Consider the following 21586-nt stretch of genomic DNA (forward strand, 5'->3'; position numbering starts at 1 on the left):
TCCTTAGTAAAAGTGGCCAAGAGAAATCGCTGGAAATAACTTTTTTCAAGTTTCTGGGTTAACCGCTAGGGGACGTAACCTGTGAAGAAAACTTTGAAAACCAGTTTTTTGGAAAATATGCCCAATTATACCAAGTGTTAAATAAGTAAACTAGAAAGAGGCCTAAATTCTGCACAAAGTTGTTCAAGTACTTTTTTTTATTTTTTAAAATAAAGGGTGGGGGAGAGTGGGAAAGTATTTGTGGATAAATACCTATAACTTTGGTTTGGATCAACCGATTTTAACGAGATTAGTGTCATTAGAAATAGTGTGGATGAATTAATTTACATCTACTATAAAATAATTGGATTTAGTTTTAATTGTCATAGGTAGAGGGTACTTTCGAATAGAAAAAATTAAAATTTGTTTTTCTTCAAAATGTTGATTGGAAACACCTATTTATTATAAATTATAAGGGAACTGGATTAAATTAGTAACAAAATGGCGCAAACCGCATGTTAATATAGCTTTTAATGAACTCGAGATATGAATAAAAACGCATAAACATAAGTAAGTATAGTATTGACTCACCCTGTATTATAAATTAAATTAAAAAATAAGTCAGTAGGTACTTTCAAATTTTTTTATAACAGAAGAATCTTAATGTTGATACCTATTTTGACCATTGTTATTTCATATGATTAAAAATAGTGTTTTCGAAACTAAGTAGGCTACGACAATGAATTTGACGGGGAGTTTATATTGTTTATTTATTGACAGCAGTCAAAATATTGTTAAGAAGAGTTATATTATAATTCGAATTGAAGATTGCACTTTTTTCAATAGATATTAATATTGGTAATATTAGTAATTAATTATCAGTACTAATAATTCGTGATGAGTATATCAAATGCAGAATTGTATGATATGATTGGAGTTTATTTCGAATATCACCAAAATGCCGCTATTGCCTCACGTATATATTCACAAGATATCCTGACAGGAGACATTATGGCAAAGAAGTATTTGAAAGAAAGGCAAGAAGATTACGAGAAACTGGTAGTTTTCATCGTCCTTGTTTTAAACCACGTAGTAGAGGTATGTTCGAAGATAATTCAATTAATGTTCTTGCTTTAATTCAACATAATGCACATAATAAGTAGTCGGCAAATCTCTATAGAATTAAACATACCCAAAACTACTGTTCTAAGGATTTTAAAACATCACAGGTTGGTTTTTCATATTATAAAGTGAACGTTTAGGCCAGAAACTTAGAATTCCCTTTAAACTTTAGAATCAACTGTTATTTTGATATTCCGATAAAAACGGTAACACGGCGCTTTTATCCTTTTATCCGTTTCTTAAAAATACTTATGCACGATTTATCTTGTGAAACAATTGTGGATTTTTCAAGATTTTTTGAGTTTTAGTAAATATAGTGGTTTTTTTTCACCAATATTTGTTGTTCTGTTTTTTAGACTGCATCCTTATCATATAGTTCTCCACCAAGCTTTACATGCGAGAGATTTTGATGCAAGGCTGGAATACATGCAATAAATGTTAGGTCTGCTAGAAGAACAACCGCATATCATGTCAAAGATGTTGTGGACAGACGAGGCTACGTTTAATAGTGCGGGTGGTGTTAATTTGCATAATATGCATTATTGGGCTGAAAAAAATCCGCACTGGATACATGAGGTGCAGGTTCAAGATAGATGAAGTCTTAATGTTTGGTGTTGTATAGTTGATGGAAAGTTCGTAGGTCCATATTTCTTTGATAGAACTTTAAAGGGCGAAACATATTTGGATTTTCTGGAAAATCAGTTGCCTGTTTTATTGGAAGATATTTCCTTACAAACAAGAAGATATATGATATTACAACATGACGGGTGTCCTGCGCACTTTTCCAGACGAGTTCGAGATTATTTGTATGCAAGTTATCGAAATAAATGGATTGGAAGGGGAAGTATATTTTTATGGCCATCTAGATCTCCAAACTTAACATGTCTGGACTTTTATCTGTGGGGAAGATTGAAGGACTTAGTGTGCCAAACTCGACCAACCATGCTAGACGACATGAAACAGCGCATTATAAACGCAATAAATAACAGCTGAGATTGAAGCAGCTGTTATGTCTACGCGCGGAAGATTACATCTTTGTGTGGACAACGATGAAAAACAATTTGAACATTTAATTAGACAATGAGTTGTAATGATCGAGATATTTGTATGATCTTTCACATATTTAATTTTAAGTTATAATAAAGGGTGAGTCAATACTATACTTATGGTTATGCGTTTTTATTCATATCCCGAGTTCGACAAAAGCTATTAACATGCGGTTTGCGCCATTTTGTTACGAATTTAATCTAGCATTATAATTTACAATAAATAGGTGTTTCTATGAAATATTTTGAAGAAAAACAAATTTTTTTTTATTCGAAAGTACTCTCTACCCATGATAATTAAAACTCAATGCAATTATTTTATAGTAGATGTAAATTAATTCATCCACACTCTTTCTAATGACACTAATTTCGTTAAAATCGGTTGATCCAAACCAAAGTTACAGGTATTTATCAACAAATACTTTCCCCCACCCTTTATTTGAAAAAATAAAAAAAGTACTTGAACAACTTTGTGCAGAATTTAGGCCTCTTTCTAGTCTACTTATTTAACACTTGGTATAATAGGGCATATTTCCCAAAAAACTGATTTTCAAAGTTTTCTTCACAGGTTACGCCCCCTGGCGGTTAACCCAGAAACTTGACAGTTATTTCCAGCGATTTCTCTTGGCCACTTTTACTAAGGAATTTTTTTTCCTAAAGTTATAACGTGAATAGTTTCTAATATATAGCGGAGAGATCGGCTTATTGGACCACCCGGTACATATAATGGACACAGGTTTTATCAGCGTTTTAACTATGTGTCCGTGGCTGGTACACATTTACCGTGTACTATGACAGTACACCGTAGAACTATGACATTTAAAAATATCCTGGGTTTTTTTAATTTTTAAAGGTATAAGGGATAATAAAATAAAAATTAAATATACATTTTTTATTTTATTTTTATGATAGTACGGCATATTATATAATCAAAAGTAACATAGAATGTAGTATTTTTTAACTAGAAAATTAAGTACTGAGAATCAGTTTTGTTGTAACTAGTACAACGACCAAGCCATTATAATTCCTACTTTGGAACAAGAAGCAACCAGAATATCAAATGTGATTTTGACGAAACATATGCAACAATCCACATTTCACGGGAAACAAACAGCCAACGGATGAATACCTGGAAAATTAACAATACATGTTCCTCTATCCGTGAGTCAACAACATTAAACATAAGATAATATTGGATTAACTTGTATTTCTGTCTACTTTTTGCATATTTTTCTTTCGAAAAACAACTAAAAATTTCTCCCACAAGAGTTACCTTAATCCGCATTTCGTTTCCCTTTAGTTCGTAAGTCACAATGAACTCCTGTTAATGTAAATTATTCTTAATCAGATTATTCTCTCTAAAAAGAGAGTTAATGAAACTAGAAGTAATGTAATACGAAAGGTACATGGCAACGAGTAATCTAATAAAATAAAATCTAATACATGAATTTATTGCCTCTTCAGTGTCTCGTCCTATAATCTAATATTTACCATTGGCTTAAATTCCACTTTAAATGAATCAATTTTAGTTACTGCCAATACAGCTGGAAAAACAATTAAGCTTAATAATTATTAAACTCGTATTGAAAGTATTATTTAATAAAAAACATTATTCTAAACCATATAGGCACATCAAAAAATAAAAACTTGAAAATCAGAATATGTCACTTATGTTATAATATATAACTGATTTTGGCAGTTACATTTTGGTGCAGATTTTGCTATTTTTACCAAACAACAAGTTCATCATCATCATTATCCGTTTTGAGTATACTGCCGAACATAAATGCCCATAAATAATTCTATTGCATTCGATCTTGAGCACCTTGAATCTAGTTCTGCTGGATGTGCTTGATGTCGTACGACCACCTTGTTGGAGGACGTCCTCGATTACGATAAGTGTTTAGGTCTCCATTTTAAAATATTCTTTTTCCATCTTTTATCTCTGACACTGTCAACATGCCCTGTCCAGTTCCATTTCAGCACAATTCTTTTAGCTGCGTCCTTAATACCAGTTTTTTTCGTAACTATTTGATTTGAAGCTCTGTCTCTGAGGGATATATTTAACGTTGATCTATCCATTGCTCTCTGTGCAGTTACATTACAGTGCATTGCAAGAACAATTGACAGTCTATGAATTGTACCTTTTTATCCTTTACAACAGCGATAAGTGACCAATAACTTAATTGGTACACATATGAGAAAGAATCCTTTCGCTAGAGTTTTGGTCAAGGTTCTATTGTAATTTCTGTTTTCTTTTCACGGCGCAAATCAGATCTAAAATTACATTAGAAAAGATTTTTATCATCACCATTGGGCTGTGACGCCTAGATGAGATTTAGCCTTCTAAATTTGGTTTGGCCAGTTGTTCCTGTCCATTATTAACCATTGGTATTTGGCTACGTCGTAGATCTCTATGGGATATAAATCCGAGAAATGTACTGGCTAATTCGTTGTTCTGATATCAACATCATTCTTTCTTCTCTAATTTTCTCCCGCAATCGCGAAAAGTAGATAGATCTTGTGTATAAAGATCCTTTTGTCTTCTCGATTTAAGTTGTATCTCACCTTTGACCAACAATTAAATTGTGACGCATTTAAGAAAAGAATCACTTTGCTGTGGAATTTTTGAAGGCTCTATTACAATGTTTGCTTTCTCTAACATGACATTATTCTTTTGTGTAGATCAGTCACAAACCTACATTCTTCTTTTTTATACCCGTCTTCTGCAGCGCTCTATTTTTCCTTCTATTCTTTTTTTCTGTTCATCCGGTATGTATAAGAAATATGGAGGATCAGAGGACATAGAAAAGAGATGAACGAACTAATAAAAACGAAACACATTTAGAATGACATAGAAGGAGCTATTTGCTAAAGGTGACGATAATGAACCACCAACACCAGAGGTGATAAAAAACGAAGAAATAAATATCGAAGAGGAAGAGGTAAAGTAAGCATTAAGGAAATTAAAAAATAGAAAATCACCAGGAGAGGAAAGAATACCGAATGAACTCCTAAACTACGGAGGACCAGATCTGACCAAATAATTATTAAAACTAATCCAAAAAATAATAGAACAAAACAGAATGGAGATCAAGCTTTTTAATACCCTTCCTCAAAAAGGGAGACAAATCGCACCCGGAAAATTACAGAGGTATTAATTTATTAAACACAACACAAAGTTATAACAACTAAACTGAATGAAATTATAACACTAGCTGAAGAACAACAAGGTTTTAGGTCGGGAAGATCATGCACCGACGATGTATTTATATTGAGGCAAGTGCAAGAGAAATCATTAGAATACAACAAACCGGCTTATATATGTTTCGTGTGGACCTTAAGAAGGCATTTTCTTAGTCAGAACTAACTGACCCTATTGCAGCTGGCAATGGAATAAGACAGGGAGATTCCCTGAGTCCTCTACTGTTCAACCTGATTATGGATGAAATAGTAAAAAGTAAAAACTGAAAAAGGATAAAAAATAGGAGAAAAATAACTTACTATGCAGACGACGCAATACTACTCTCTCAAAGTGAAGATGACTTACATCGTACTTACTAGTGATGAAATGATGAAGGCATTACATTATCTAGCTACGGAATGCTCGAAACAGAAGTTAAAGATCAAGTGAATAAAGCAAACAGAGTCACAGGTTGCCTGAATATGGAGAAATAAAAATATCAGGAAAGAAATGTAACAATATATGACATGCTAGAAGTACAGATATACGACGTAGATGTAAGGTGGAGAACATCAAGGACTTGATAAGAAATAGAAGAGTAGAATGGATCATATAAGCCAAATGATAACAAATAGAGTAGTAACGACGGCAAGAGACGGTTTCCCAATAGGAAGGTGATCAGTAGGAAGACCACGAAGACGATTGAACGACCACTTACTGAAGGAACATTGAAAAACAGACAGAGGTATGTCTACATAAACATATGAAAAAGAAGCTTTGGTTGGTGTGTTCACTTTGTCGTATATAAAAGTTGGAACTGCGGTAAAATATGTCGCATGTTTACATGTTGGTTTCTTTTCATCTTTCTTCGCCTTGGTCGGTTTTTTCTCTTTTTTTTTTGTGCAACTTTTTTGGCCTTTGTCACATTCTTTACATATTTTGCATTCTGCCAGTGGATGTACGTTTAGTTGTTTCTCCAGGTTTCATTTTTTTCTCCTGAACTAGACTTTGCATATCTAGATAAAACGATGAGGTAGACTTTAAACTTAAAGATCCCAAAACTCATTTTCCTTTCGTTTGTGCCATCGACCTTATTCATTTTACAAATGCCCAATTGTCAATAGAAGCACGTGAAAGCCAAATAGGGTCGTAATGATGTGTATCATATGATTTTTAAAAATATTTACTTTTGAAACTGTTAGTGTAAGAATTTCTTGTAATTTAATCATTATATCACAATTAAACTAAACTCTAAATAACCTGACCAGTAAATAACTTAACAATAACTATGACATAAATATAACACAATATATTAACTTAAAAATCAACACGATACTATTTGAATTTAAAATGCTGGCAAGTTTGGATCTGTAACATGAGAATCTGTCTGGCTTAAGGTAATAAATTATATTTAATAGCCTCGTGACGAATGAGACGGCGAATATCAACACGTGCTCATATTTACAGATGGGAATTTGTTAAATGAATGTACTTTAGAATGTAACTTTTAAATATTTTTTAATAAACGGTTCAACTTTTTCTGCATCTGTTTTATAATTAGCAGCGATATATATATCTTGATAGCTAAAAGAGAATAACCACGTCTTTCCAATAACGTTTACAACATTATTGATCATTTCAGAAGTTGGCGGATGAAAAAATTTTGCCGGTAGATTTTTTGCCCTATTTTCCTTTTTCGATGGTGAAGATGTTTTTGGCATTCCAGATGTCATATATTTTTATTTGAGGTTTTTTGGCTAAGTTCCTTTTATTTTAATAGAAATATTTAAATAATGATCTTTAAAATTATTATCACAGTGTAATTAAAGATTGATTAATACATAAATATTCCTCTATTTCCGTCGTTTTATTTTATTCTTCTGAATTTTATAGCATCATTTTTATGGTTTTATATTTATATTTACTTTCATTAATTTGTATTAACTGTAAATTATTCACTTTATTTAATGTTCCTTAATTAGATTTTAATATTTTTTGTGTGAGTAAAATTGATGCTAGATACCACATAACTCAATAGGTCTCGGACCGGAATATGGATGACACTAATAGTAACAAATCAATTATTTTAAAAAGTACCAACCTTCAAATTAACTGTCAAAATTTGAACTTAAATTAATTTGAAAGCTGAAATTTGAGTGATTGAAGTGATGTTTATTTAGCAATTTTTAAAAAGTTCAATTTTTTTTGTTGGTAAAGCGTTGCTTCCTAATGGGAAAAAATATTGTTCAACCAAAACAATGGCTTGGTAAGTGTTATTAGGACTTTGTTTCGTCTAAAATAACGATTAAAAGGTGATACGCTGACTTTAAACCAGGTCATACGGACACAAACGATGAAACATGCTCTTGTGATCTAAATTGATGTCTATGGTGATTTTGTGATGGGAAATCCGGCAGTTTTCCTGGAAAAATAGTTCAAGAAATGGTTTTGGGCGATCGTAGATTGAAGTTGCGACAGATAGCGGAATTGGGGATATCAGAAGGCAAGATTTCATGATTTTGCATTTTCTTAATGAGAAAACTGTTTAAAGTTGGTTAAAGTTGACTGTTTCATTGCAGTAAATAGTAGATTTTGTCTTAATATTTGACACTAAATAAAACTTGGATCCATTTCTTTATTCCGAAGTAAAATGGATAATTAACTGAGTGGATATCACTAGTTGAAGGTCTTCCAAAACCTTGGTATTTTGGTATACTAAAGGTATGTTGTTCAACGATTACTAGATAAGAAAAGAAGAACTTTCAAAAATAATCGAGTTAGTGATAGTTCCAAGAAGGAAATTAAAGTGCTCTCCAAATTGTCCCTACACCCGACTTATTTTTCAGATCTGGTCTCAACTGTCTTGGGCGGCAGAGATATTCGAATAATTGCAAATTTATATTGGAATCAAACAGCATCAGTTTTAGTAGATGGCGCGGAATCACAGGCTCTTAATATTAAAAGAGGAGTACGCCAGGGATGCCTCTTGTCACCCCTGCTTTTCAACGTTTACTCCGAAAGAATTTTCATAAAAGCACTTTCTGAAAAACAAGAAGGAATACTTGTGAACGGTGAAGTCATCAATAATTTCCGATATGCGGACGATACAGTACTCCTAGCTTCTAGTCAAGAAGATCTGCAAATACTACTAGATAGTGTCGTTGAGAGTTGTAGGGAGGCAGGTCTGGATCTGAATATACGAAAAACCAAAATACTCGTAATAAGTAAACAACAGCATATAAAACCGTCTGTATATGTAAATAATACCAAACTTGAGCGTGTTGATAAAATCGTTTATCTTGGCAACTAAATTGTAACGCAGAAAGTCACGGCGAAATTAAATCTAGGATGGAGCAGGCTAGAGCGGCTTTTAGAAGGATGTTTAAGGTGTTATGTAACAGAGACTTAAAATTGGCATTGAGGATCCGCCTACTTCGCTGCCACGTGTTCTCGGTCTTACTTTATGGTGTCGAGTCCTGGACTGTGAATAAAATCGATCTAAATCGCCTTCTGGCTTTCGAAAAGTGGTGCTATAGAAGAAGAAGGTTGCTACAAAATATCATGCAAAGAAAAATAGCAGGCAAACGCAGTCCAGGACGAAGAAGAACCTCATGGTTGAAGAACTTGCACCATTGGCATGGTGTTGATACAAGCATGCTATTTAAGGTGGCAGCGAAATAAATTAAGATAGCTATGATGGTAACCAATGTTCTGAAAGGACATGGTACATGAAGAAGAAGGTCTCAACTGACTATTGTTTGTATTCAAACTTTCAAAGGATGCTTCAAGAAAAATGATTTGAGTCGTTTGCTAAAGTGCGTATAAGGCGAATCATTTTAAAAATATATCATACTATTTGTTAACGAATAAAGTCAAATTTTATACAAAACGCTTTGTTTTATTAGATAGGGACTTATTGAGCGATGAGTCTGTTAATTATAATTGATGAGTTTGATGTATCTGGTAAACTACATGTAAATATATTTTTTTAGGGAGTATTTATAGAAGGGGAGCCCGTCGGTGGAGGAAACTTTATAGGGTTAATGGACACATATTCCAAGCTAAAAGATTCAATAGGGTGAGTTACAAAAATATTTCTAGTAATGATATAAGATAATATAACAATAAAATACTGAAAACTTTGTTTACAAAACTTATTATTTAACCACAAAATTTATTATAATATTTTATCACTACAGCTGTTTCGGCAGAGTGCCTTTCTCAAGTGATCTATTTTTGGATGTGTTTACAATTTAAAGTCTTTAACGAAATATGTTGAGGAGGGAAGAACTGTTTGTCTCAAGTTGGTGATTCAGAATTATGTTTGTGTTTTTTAATTTGTTAATTTTCATAGATTCTAATAAAGTTAGCTTAAGGCCTTTATTTTGGATGTGAAGAATTTGAAATTCGTCATTAAAAGAATAATTATGCAGGTGAAGTGCGTATGTAGAATCTGTTCTTCTATTATTGAAAGCCCTGTTATGTTCTGCTATACGTTTGTTGAAGATTCTACCAGTTTGACCAATGTAAGTTTGTATACACCACTGTGTACGTGCTTTCTATTTTGGCTCTTGTTGTTTTTAATATATTTGTCTAGGTTATTGTTTGTTCTAAAAGCGGGTGTTATTCCTTTCTTTTTTATGTGTTTGGCTATTTTTGTTGTTATTTTGCCTGTATATGTAAGCGAGCAGAAGCTACTTGGTTTTTTCCCTGGTGGTGGAGATACTAATTTCAGGGATTTCTTGTGCAGTTTTTGATTTAAAATTTTATTAATTATTTGTTCGTTGTACCCATTGTTTACTGCTATTTGCTTAAAAATATTTAATTCTTTCTCAAAGTTATATTTTGACATCAGAATTTCTATTAATCAATGTATCATGCTCTGATAGGCTGCCAGTTTATGTTGTGTAGGATGGGATGATGAATTGTGTATAGTCGTGTCAGTATGGGCAGGTTTATGAAATACGGAGAACTCATGTTTATTTTTAAGTCTGATGATTTTTAAATCTAAAAAATTAATGGATTGATTTTGTTCTGTTTCTATTGTAAATTCAATATGACAGTCATATTGAATGCCGTAGCAGTCAGTCTAGGTATTTGTATTATTATGTATATGGCTGACCATAGACGATCGTCAATTTCATCCTTGAACGGGTTTGGAAGACAACATTTTCTAAGTTAATAAATAAATACACTGTTTGCCAGTAATTCCGACATTTTTTTTCGCCTATACGATCCATAACAGTAAAAATCATTGATAAATATTATTTTGTTTTTACATTTGTTATAAAGGCAATTTCGTATTTTTATTATTTTAATTTACCCTACAGATCAAAGTTTCCGGTATACCTACTATAAATTTTTTAGATTTCTATACTTCTTTTTAATTTTATTATCACTTTTACCAATAATAGACATTCAAATTATTAAATTTGAGTTTATTTATACTTTTTTCACTAGTTTAACAACAAATTTATACCCTTATACAATTAGCGGATATTTAATATCGTTTATACCGTAAGCGTTTAAACTTTACTGTCAACATTGTGCATTTGTATATCTATCATGATATTAAAAATACCTTGACCCAGTTCCATAAAAAATAATTTCACTAAATTCGTAAAAATTTTAACATTTGTGTTTTAATTTTTCAGAGAGCATTTTGTGCGTATTGCAACGATAGAATCTGGGGATTAGGCAGACAAGGTTTCAAGTGTATCCAATGTAAACTTCTCGTGCATAAGAAATGCCACAAGGCTGTAAATAAACCTTGCACGAGTGAGCATCAAGAACCCGTAATTCGAGAAGATCATAATGGGGAAGCGCAGGCAAATAATACGCCGATAACCGAGTCGAAGTGGGAGATACGGGAAAAAGATTTTCCAGAACCTCCGCCAGATGTCACTGGTAAGTGTATTCCCTTTACATATCTCGTATACATATATAGTCGCTCCAGCATTTGCATAGCACCATTCAATTTAAACTAATTAAATCAAAACGTAAAACTGCTCGATGTGAGAATTAGGATGTATCAAATTAATTACATATTTGAATATTAATTGGAGCTTAGAATACTATTCTTGTTGTTGACTTATAAACATTTTCTCACACCACGAACATGAATAGTAAGGTAATAGTGAGAAAACTGGACATAAACAAAAACGTTGCCCTATTGATATTGTCAAAACTCAAAATTTTCTGTCGACCTTGGTAGCGTTTTTACATCAATTTAATATCCAGGTGAAAACGCTCACCCTGTTTCTCACTAACGTCTCAAAATTTTCCGGAAATTAATCAAGATGACTGTTCAAAATGTGAACTTTCAGGTTCATCAAACATCCTACTTTTTTAAACTTCTTTCCAAACAACTTGCTTGAATGATATCCATGCTTCTTTCTCATTTATGATCGTTGTGGTTTCAATGTTAACATCGAACATGATTGTCGGGTCCTACAAAGACGCCTTCTAAGTTTAGCTTCTGAAAGATTTGGGAACTTTTGGCAGATATATTTAAAACAAGGTCCATCTTTAGGCGATGCCTTTAGAAACTGTTTCATGAGACCTAACTTTATACAGGGTGAGTCATGAGGAACTTTACATACTTCTACCATATGTAGAGTCCCTCAGGGAGCATATCATGTGGCCACTAAAAAATGTCAACTCCTCTTCTTTATTAATTAACAGGGTGATTTGTGTATTTATACGGCTCATTTGATTTTTTTAATTTTTGCATGATACAGTACACTACTATCAAGCATTCGACTGGTATTAGCTAAACTAAAAAAATCCAGGACTGGCTTTGGAAAAATTAATTTAGGGATTCGTATTAAATATTACACCCTGTATAATTTTTTTTTAAAATGCAATAAGTGATTTTCAAACTACATAAATAGCCAATGAAAACGACATATGCGACAATGTTGTCGCACTTTTATTAAATTTTTAGTGAACGATCAAATCTTACCAAAAATAGAACAACCATAATGAAGTATCAAATTATAAGGTATTAATTTAAACAAATGTTATAAATTTCAAACATTTTAATTAAAATGAGTTCCTACAACATAATCTAATACGTAGAAAATTAACATCTTTACTGTCACTTTGTATTATCTCTACGATAGAATCATTTGTTTTTCAATTTTAAATTTTTACTCATAGATCGTATTGGGGCATTATTTTCGATAAATAATAAATTAAATTGATTAAAAAGTCAAACCTCTTGTATGTGTTAGTTTTTGTTGATTGTAAATGATTAAAATTTTATGTCAAATAATAATACATTGCATCAACTGTACTAAATAAAAATAAATCTAAAAAAGTTTAAAATGAAGGTTGGCGTTGACCGTTTGACGTTTCTTGATATTTTATACCCATTGTCATTATTGTCATTATCAATTGTTATTTATGTGTACAAGAATACATATTTCTTCTGTCATATCTACGTTAAGTACATTGTGTTAGTTTTGGTAGAGCTTTTGTTACTTTCGTTCAAAATGCCACATCAGTTTTCGACCACAGAATATGCAGTGCAGACATAATATTTGTTTATGGATTCTGTAATGGGAATGGTAGGGCTGCTAGTAGAGAATATCGCAGGAGATTTCCTAATCGTCGAACTCCCAGTCATCCAACATTTGGATCAGTTTTTAATTATTTGCGAGAAAATGGCACTTTTCCTAGTGGAACAACCGAGCGACATGTAGATGAAGCGCAGGAAGATGACATTATGGACGCCGTTACTATGAACCCTACAATAAGCACTAGACAAGTAAGTCGAGAACTCAATGTTACTCAATCAAAAGTAAGTAGAGTCTTACAAAAAAATAATCTATACCCATATCACATTCAAATGGTTCAGCGACTACACGCTGAAGATGAGATCGATAGGTTGGAATTTTGTAGATGGATTAACAATAATCGACCAACGCTATACAGGACACTATTTACAGATGAAGCCCAATTTACCAGAGACGGGATAAATAATTCACGAAATTCACATGTGTGGGCAGAAGAAAATCCCCATGCTATTCGAGAACGTCGTTCTCAGTTAAGGTTTTCGGTTAACGTGTGGATTGGTGTCATAAATAACCAATTAGTAGGTCCTCACTTTTTTGATGGTCCTTTAACAGGGCAGGTCTATTTGAACTTTTTACAAAATATTTTGCCGAATTTGCTTGCCAACGCGAACGTTGCTATCCGAGGGATGTATTTTCAGCATGATGGGGCACCCCCACACTTTTTACTGGCAGTGAGACAACATCTCAATAATGTTTATGGCAACAGGTGGATAGGACGTGCAGGTCCTATTTCGTGGCCTTCAAGATCCGCTGATTTCAATCCCGTTGATTACCATATTTGGGGACGATTGAAGCAACTAGTTTACGCAGTGAATATTAATAATCGACAACATTTAATTGATAGAATTATACATTGTTGTAATACTATTAGAAACGATCCCCAGAGTATCCGTAATTCAATACGTCAATTAACAATTCGGCAACAAAAATGTGTACAGGCTGCAGGGTTCCATTTCGAAAATCTATTTTGAATTATTTTTATTTTGTTACCATTATTGTATCTTTTCCAGTTCTAATTTATGGGTTTATCATAACTATGTACATATTTTTAGTTTTTTTTTAAATTGTTCTTCGTTATTGTTAGTAGTTACTGTTTTTTGTTGTGCAGTGATTCAGTTTATCATTTCAATTAAAATGTTTGAAAGTTATAACATTTGTTTAAATTAGTTACCTTATAATTTGATACTTCATTATGGTTGTTCTATTTTTGGTAAGATTTGATCGTTCACTAAAAATTTAATAAAAGTGCGACAACATTGTCGCATATGTCGTTTTCATTGGCTATTTATGTAGTTTGAAAATCACTTATTGCATTTTAAAAAAAATATATACAGGGTGTAATATTTAATACGAATCCCTAAATTAATTTTTCCAAAGCCAGTCCTGGAATGTTTTAGTTTAGCTAATACCAGTCGAATGCTTGATAGTAGTGTACTGTATCATGCAAAAATTAAAAAAATCAAATGAGCCGTATAAACACTACAGTAAAATGAAATAAATGGTCAATTACACAAATCACCCTGTTAATTAATAAAGAAGAGGAGTTGACATTTTTTAGTGGCCACATGATATGCTCCCTGAGGGACTCTACATATGGTAGAAGTATGTAAAGTTCCTCATGACTCACCCTGTATATAGAGGTGGTAGGAGAATGTTTTTAGCCGGGTTTTAAAGACTCACTCAGTTCTTTCTGTGCCAATTTCGATTCCTAACTCTACTGTCTCATTTCCACAAGAAACATGGAAATTTGGTAAAACTACCTGGCTCACCAAGAAGAATGCATGTTACTTTTAAATAGGTTTTCATAGTTTTCTTTCATATGTCCAGAATGGCCAACAGGTATAGATGCATGAGTGTTACCATTTTGTAATAAAACTGCATTGAAACTAGCCTTGGATAAATCAATAAACAGTATGTAGTCTATATGTAGCTTTAACAATATGGCCGCCACTGACTGTCAAAATTCGGAACCCGAACTTCTATTTGAAGAACCTGTAGAACTATAAGAAACTAAGAAATATAGTTAAGTATTCTTACCACATTCGACAGAAAATTCAAGAAGATTACTCTAACAGATATTTTAAATTAAAAACTATAAAATATTGTAATAAAAAAGATCTATCGCTTAACAACTTCTCTCTTATGTACTCTACTGTCAAATATTTACTTATAACTATGCTGGAGCAGATCTTAAATTAAAATGTATTAAATAAAATAACAAAAAATCGGTTTTTAATTGATGTATTTTAATTGCATGTATTTTTTAGGCGAATCTGTTCCCGTAGAAGATCCCAATAAGCCGGTCGACGATTTAGAACCCGGCTCTCAACGCCAATATTCCCTGAATGATTTCGAATTAATCCGCGTAATTGGTCGCGGTTCGTACGCTAAAGTCCTGATGGTAGAATTGAAAAAGACAAAACGTATATATGCCATGAAGGTGATTAAGAAAGCTCTGGTTACCGACGACGAGGATATCGATTGGGTGCAAACTGAGAAACACGTTTTCGAAACGGCTTCCAATCATCCGTTTTTAGTCGGATTGCATTCGTGCTTTCAAACGCCTTCGAGATTGTTCTTCGTTATTGAGTTCGTTAGGGGTGGTGATTTGATGTTTCATATGCAAAGGCAGAGGAGGTTGCCCGAAGAACATGCGAGGTTAGTTAGTATCATTTATTTTATATGTTCCTGCACGTGATTTTAGTAAACTTTAGTATACAGGGTGATTAACTGTTGTGAAAAATCCGTTATATCTGTTATTATAGGAGCTATAAGCTTCACATTTTAAAATTAGTTATAAATGTACAGTTACCTTCTATAACACTGTACTGCATCAAAAATATTGTAGCGTTTACCAATAAAACGAGCGCCAGCGGTTCTAATTTATGGAAATATATTTATTTATAAGTTTGCAGTGTAAATATAGTTATTTATAAGTTACTTAAATTACAATTTGCACTGCATGGCCGTCTTGACTGAGCATCGGCCTTTGAATGACTTTTGCCAATCTAGTGTTAGATCTGTTCTAGCTTTCTGACTGTTTATTGTAATATTTTCTTCCAATTTACGGCGAATGTGACCTATGTCGCCACCATTTCAACATCTGGGTTCGGATCTCTTCGCCATCGTGTTACGAACTACTTTCCGTATGATTTTCTCTAGACTTTTATCGTTTTGTTCGTCGCTCTCTTCAGAGGTTCGTGCTCGATAGCTCCGTGAAGCTTGAGTAGCTGTTTCGTGTTCCAAGGCAATGGCGAGCGCTTCATCTAAAACTTTCGGTCTTGCTAGTCGTCAAACTTTCTGTAGTTCACTGTCTCTCAATCAATTGACGAAGATATCTACAGCAATTTCTTCCAAAAAGTTGTCTAGTGCCCCTGGATAAGCCAACCGTACTATACGAGCAACTGTTTCTTCAAATTATTGCAAATTTTCACTTGCTCGTTGAGTTCGACTTCTTAGTTGTGCTTTGTAGACTTGTAGATGGGCATCTCTGTTACGTTTGTCTAGTCGAGAGAAAAAGGTCTGGTAACATTTTTCATCTTAGGATATCCGCAGCATCGCTTCGTAAACCAGCAGTCAAGGAAACAGTCTTTTCTTGTTCTGTCCAATGATTGGCTGTCACAATAGCTTCAAATTGTCTTAGGTATATGGGCCAAGAAGCACTTTCGTATTGGTTATCATGCTCTTCAACTGTTCGATCTTCTCTTCTACCTTATCTAATGTTCTAGAAACTTCTTTAAATTTCTTATTGTTCTGACTACATACTTCTTTAATTATTTGAGAAGTCTCGTCGAATCTTCTAAAAACATTTTCGAATTTCTCGTCGTTTTGTCTCGAATTTATCATCATCTCTCTAGAAGTTTTCCCAATCATTAGAGAAACATAAGTTTCTTCGATCTTCGTTAAAACTGCTTCTTCTGCTGATTGAAAATGGAATGTATCTGGGTCATCTCCATTCTTGTTGAGAACATCCTTCAGTCGTTCTTGAAGGATCTTGGACCCGAAGCCCTAAAGGATCTTCATCTCTTTCTTCTAGTCCACTTAACTGTTTTACTGATAGTTCTGCAAGCCGTATCTTTGGTCAGGCACACACGTACTTTTTTAAATGTCCTTTGTTACAAAGATCACTACCGAACTACGCGGATGTTCCCGACGAACAATAATTTTCAAAAGTTCAAAAGTTTTTTTTTCAAAAGTCAGTGCTGAATTTATTTTTACATAAATAAATAACCCCACACCTGACGACAACTGTAGCGTTTTACCAATAAAACGAGCGGTTCTAATTTATGTAAATATATTTATTTATAAGTTTACAGCACGATAATATCTTATCAACTAAGCAAACTAATAGCGCAGTTTATATATACAAGTTATTATGTGCTAGAATAATCACATTTTCGCTTCTTTCAGCGCCTCGATCAACTGTATATCCCAAGGTTGCTACACGTGGCTCGTTCACTGTTAATATTATTTTGATTCCGTTCAAAAATATACAGAGGTGCCGAGCGCTAAGAAGTATCCACTTTAATAAAATCAAATCAAATAAAATAAATTAAAAATCATCTCATCAAAACTTAATTCATGACCTCAAAACTTTTGACTGTAGGTATAGAAAATACTTAGGACAAACTACATTGACATACATTGACGTAAGTTTATGATTGTGATAAAAAATGGAGGGTGATTTTTATAAATTTTGACTATCATTTTAAAAGTATTGCTAAAGCAGGTCATATTTGTACCCCTTTTTAATTATATATGACTCTGAACTTGTTATTTTCAGTGACATTTGGTTATGATTTTTAAATAATACCCTGTTTAACACAAAACAACGTTCTTCTTCTTGCAGTACCGTCTCCTATCGGAGGTTGGCTACCATCACAGCAATCTTCACTTTGTTGGCTGCAGCTCTGAACAACTGTATTGAACTGCACCCATACCACTCCCTTAAATTTCGCAACCAGGAAATCCTCCTACGTCCCACATTTCTCTTTCCCGAGATTTTTCCTTGGATTATGAGTCTAAGCAGAGAGTACTTTTCTCCTCTCATTATGTGGCCCAGATATTCCAGTTTTTTCGTCTGTATGGTTTTTAGACTTCGCATTCCTTCCCCATCTTCAGCAGAACGTCTTGATTTGTTACTCTTTCTGTCCATGGTATTTTCCACATTCTCCTTTAACACCACATCTCGAATGCCTCAATGTTTTTGATGTTTATCTTTTTCAGTGTCCAGGCTTCCATGCCGTACAGCAGAACGGAGAAAACATAGCACCTTAACATTCTCGTTCTTAAGTTTATATTTATGTCCCGGCTGCATAGGAACTTTTTCATTTTGACAAACGATTGTCTCGCTATCTCTATTCGCCTCTTGATTTCTCTTGTCTGGTCATTAGTATCAGTGAAGCAAACCCCTAAATATTTGTAGGACGTAACTCTTTCAACAGGCCTAGGAAGGAAAAGACTATCGTGGCTCAGAAACATCCGACAATGGACAGGGCTAAATTTTGAACAGCTAATAAGAACAGCTGAAGATAGAGAAGATTTTAAAATTGTAGTAGCCAACCTCCATTGAGGAGAGGGCACTTTAAGAAGAAGAACTCTTTCAACTGGCTGATTATTTATGGTTAAATTCACATTGGTGTATAGCTTCTTTGTTACAATCATGAATTTAGTCTTTTTGATGTTCAGTTTTAGACCATATTTTTTAGTATGGGTGTTTATGTTTTCCATCAAAAACTGTAAATTTGCTAGGTTATCTGTTACTATTAGCGTGTCATCAGCGTATCGTATATTGTTAATTAACTCTCCGTTAATGTTCATACCAATGTTTTGCTCTAGGAGCGCTTCCTGACATATTGTTTCGCTGTATATATTGAATAATAGTGGAGAAAGCACACAACCCTGACGCACACCTCGACGAATCTCAATTTCTTCGGTTAACTCATTATCAACTTTGATTTTTGCTGTTTGTCTTCAGTACAACCTGGATATGATGTTAATGTCGCGACTGTCGATGTTTTTGCTTCTTAGGATTTCATATAGCTTTTGGTGTCTGACTTTATAGAAGGCCTTCTCAAAATTTATTAAACCTACGTAGAGGTCTTGGTTTACATCCAAACATCTTTGCATTAACACACTCAGACCAAACAAAGCTTCCCGTGTTCCCAGTCCACCTCTGAATCCAAACTGTGTGGCGCTTATGTCCTCTTCTAATTTATTAAATATTCTTTTGGGAATTATTTTTAAAAATACTTTTAGTGTGGGACTCATCAATGCTATAGTTCTGTGGTCTAAACACTCTCTGGCGTTATTCGTCTTCGGGATTGTGACAAAACTAGAGGAGAGCCATTTCTTTGGTATGATGCCTGTTCTATAAATTGTGTTAAAGAGGTTCACCATTATTTCAAGTGCGTCGTCGTCTATTAGTTTCAACAATTCTACAGGAATTTCATCTGGTCCTGCAGCTTTACTCCCTTTTGTGTTCCTTATAGCATATTCTACCTCGCTTTTTAGGATTTCAGGTCCTGTTGTGTCGTCTGTAGGTTCTGCCACTGCTATTTCTGGTCTTTCGTCTGCAAAAAGTTCTTCAATGTATTCTGTCCATCTTGCCAGTTTTTCATTTAAATCTGTAATTATTTTACCTTTTTTGTCCTTTACTATTGATGCTTGTTTCATTTTTTACCTGTTATTTCCTTGATCTTTTTATGCACGTTAAAGCTATCGTACTTTCTATCATATTCTTCTATTTCCTTGCAGTTGTCCAGAACCCAGTTCTCTTTGGCTTCTCTAATTTTTCTCTTAATTTCACGGTTCACTTCTTTGTATTTTGTCTTGTTGGTTTTATTTCTTCGCCTTTCCTCCAAAACAACGTTGTATTCTTGTAACGAGGAAGTGGATTTTAAATTTAATATAAAATGCCATTGTGTTTCATTAAAATACAATTTATTTTTGGGGCGGTTGTGTTACGAAAGACTCATAACTAATTTTACAATCCTGAGCTTACAGCTATCTCCTATATTTGTACATAACGTTTTTGGTATCTCCCATAATAACAAATATACCGGACTTTGTCACAAAAGTTGATCAACAGTATGTAAATAATTTAACCGGAAACTCATTGGTTAACCAGCAGCCAAATTACCTCGTTTTATATCTCAAGTAACAATTTTGTAATGTTTCTAGATTCTATGCTGCGGAAATCTCTCTCGCCTTAAACTTTCTCCACTGCAAGGGAATCATCTATAGGGATCTGAAACTTGATAACGTTCTATTGGATCACGAGGGTCATATCAAGTTGACTGATTATGGTATGTGTAAAGAAGGTATTAGGCCAGGCGATACTACATCCACGTTCTGCGGTACGCCTAATTATATAGCCCCAGAAATTTTAAGGGGTGAAGACTATGGATTTTCCGTTGATTGGTGGGCTTTAGGTAAGTTTTTCTTTATTTTTTTTTTATTTATTTGTTTGTAAAAAAACGTAAGTGTTAATTGACTTCAGTTCTTAAACTTTTTAACCAAGATCTTAGCAAATAGAATTAGAAATAAGGCGCCAATATCTGAAGAATAACAAAAATATATAGATAATCGAAGCAGTGGATGTAATATTTATCATACGTCAATAAATAGAAAAGTCGATAAAGTTCATCATTATTCGCCGTGTTAAGGATGAGTGGCGGTGCGTGTTGAGTTGTTTACGAACTATATTAAAGCTAAGCACAGGTCGTTTGAACCGCTAATTAGTTAAAAATCGCCCAAAATGTTAGTTGCAAAAATAATTGCGGTAAAACATCTTGTTTTGTATTAACAATCATTTTTCAGTAGCACAACGATCTGTTGATTATATGTGTCAACTTCCTAAAAAATTGTGAATCTTTCGTCCAACTTCGTATCAGAACAATAAACAACAACAAAGTGACACTGTCTTTGCTGAAGGAAATGATGTTGTAACCTCGAAAGCCAGCCAGATGGTTGGTGGAAAGCGAGTCGTGGGTTCCAAACTAGCTTTTGGAACCGGGAGTGGGTCCAACGGACGAAATAAGTAAAGATAGGACAGGATAAGATGTATTAGCAAAGATGCAGAAATAAACAAAAAGATAGATGGGTAAAATTAGCAAAGATAAGATAGAAAAAAGGGCGCCATTTAACTTTTTGGAGTTCAAGGGGAAAATTAAGAAACCCTAGAAACGAAAAGAGATAAGGAAAGAAATTTAAGTTCTGAGACCAAGTCCAAGGAAGGATATCAACAGTTAATGATTAAATAAATTTGGACAATACACTACATAAACAAATAATAAATATATTAGGTGGACTTCGTTCACCTACTTACCTACGAAACTAAATCAGCCTGATCTTTCTTCTGGTCGAAGGTATAATAATAACTTAAGAGCGTAGGCATAAAATTTCGGGCCAATGCTTTTTAAATGCATTCATTTTTTTCGAATCCTAAGAAAACTAATAAGTATTTTTGAAAAATTTAAACGCAGAATACAAGAATACATTATTACTGAGGGCCGAAAGTCCCTGAAACCTACTATAATGTTTATTTTAATAAGTTACAGGGGTGAAAAAAAAAAGAAAAAATTTAGTGTGATTTTTTATATTAAATATCTCATTCAAAAAACTTTTTGTTTATTCTAAGGTACTTTCGGCCCTCGGTAATAATGCATTATAAT

The 21586-nt window shown here is 33.5% G+C and overlaps 1 protein-coding gene across 3 annotated transcripts in view; it reads left to right on the forward strand.

Moving 5' to 3' along the window:
* aPKC (protein kinase C iota type) overlaps positions 1-21586 on the forward strand; it is a 236392-nt gene that overhangs the window by 159639 nt on the left and 55167 nt on the right. For all 3 annotated transcript variants that reach the window (XM_072525238.1, XM_072525240.1, XM_072525239.1), the window contains 4 exons: positions 9324-9409; positions 10986-11238; positions 15179-15569; positions 20094-20344. In XM_072525238.1, coding sequence (XP_072381339.1) covers positions 9324-9409; positions 10986-11238; positions 15179-15569; positions 20094-20344 — 981 coding nt within the window. The remainder of the gene's footprint in view (positions 1-9323; positions 9410-10985; positions 11239-15178; positions 15570-20093; positions 20345-21586) is intronic.

The sequence above is a fragment of the Diabrotica undecimpunctata genome, chromosome 3 (genome assembly GCF_040954645.1).
Source record: "Diabrotica undecimpunctata isolate CICGRU chromosome 3, icDiaUnde3, whole genome shotgun sequence".
Classification (NCBI taxonomy): Eukaryota; Metazoa; Arthropoda; class Insecta; order Coleoptera; family Chrysomelidae; genus Diabrotica; species Diabrotica undecimpunctata.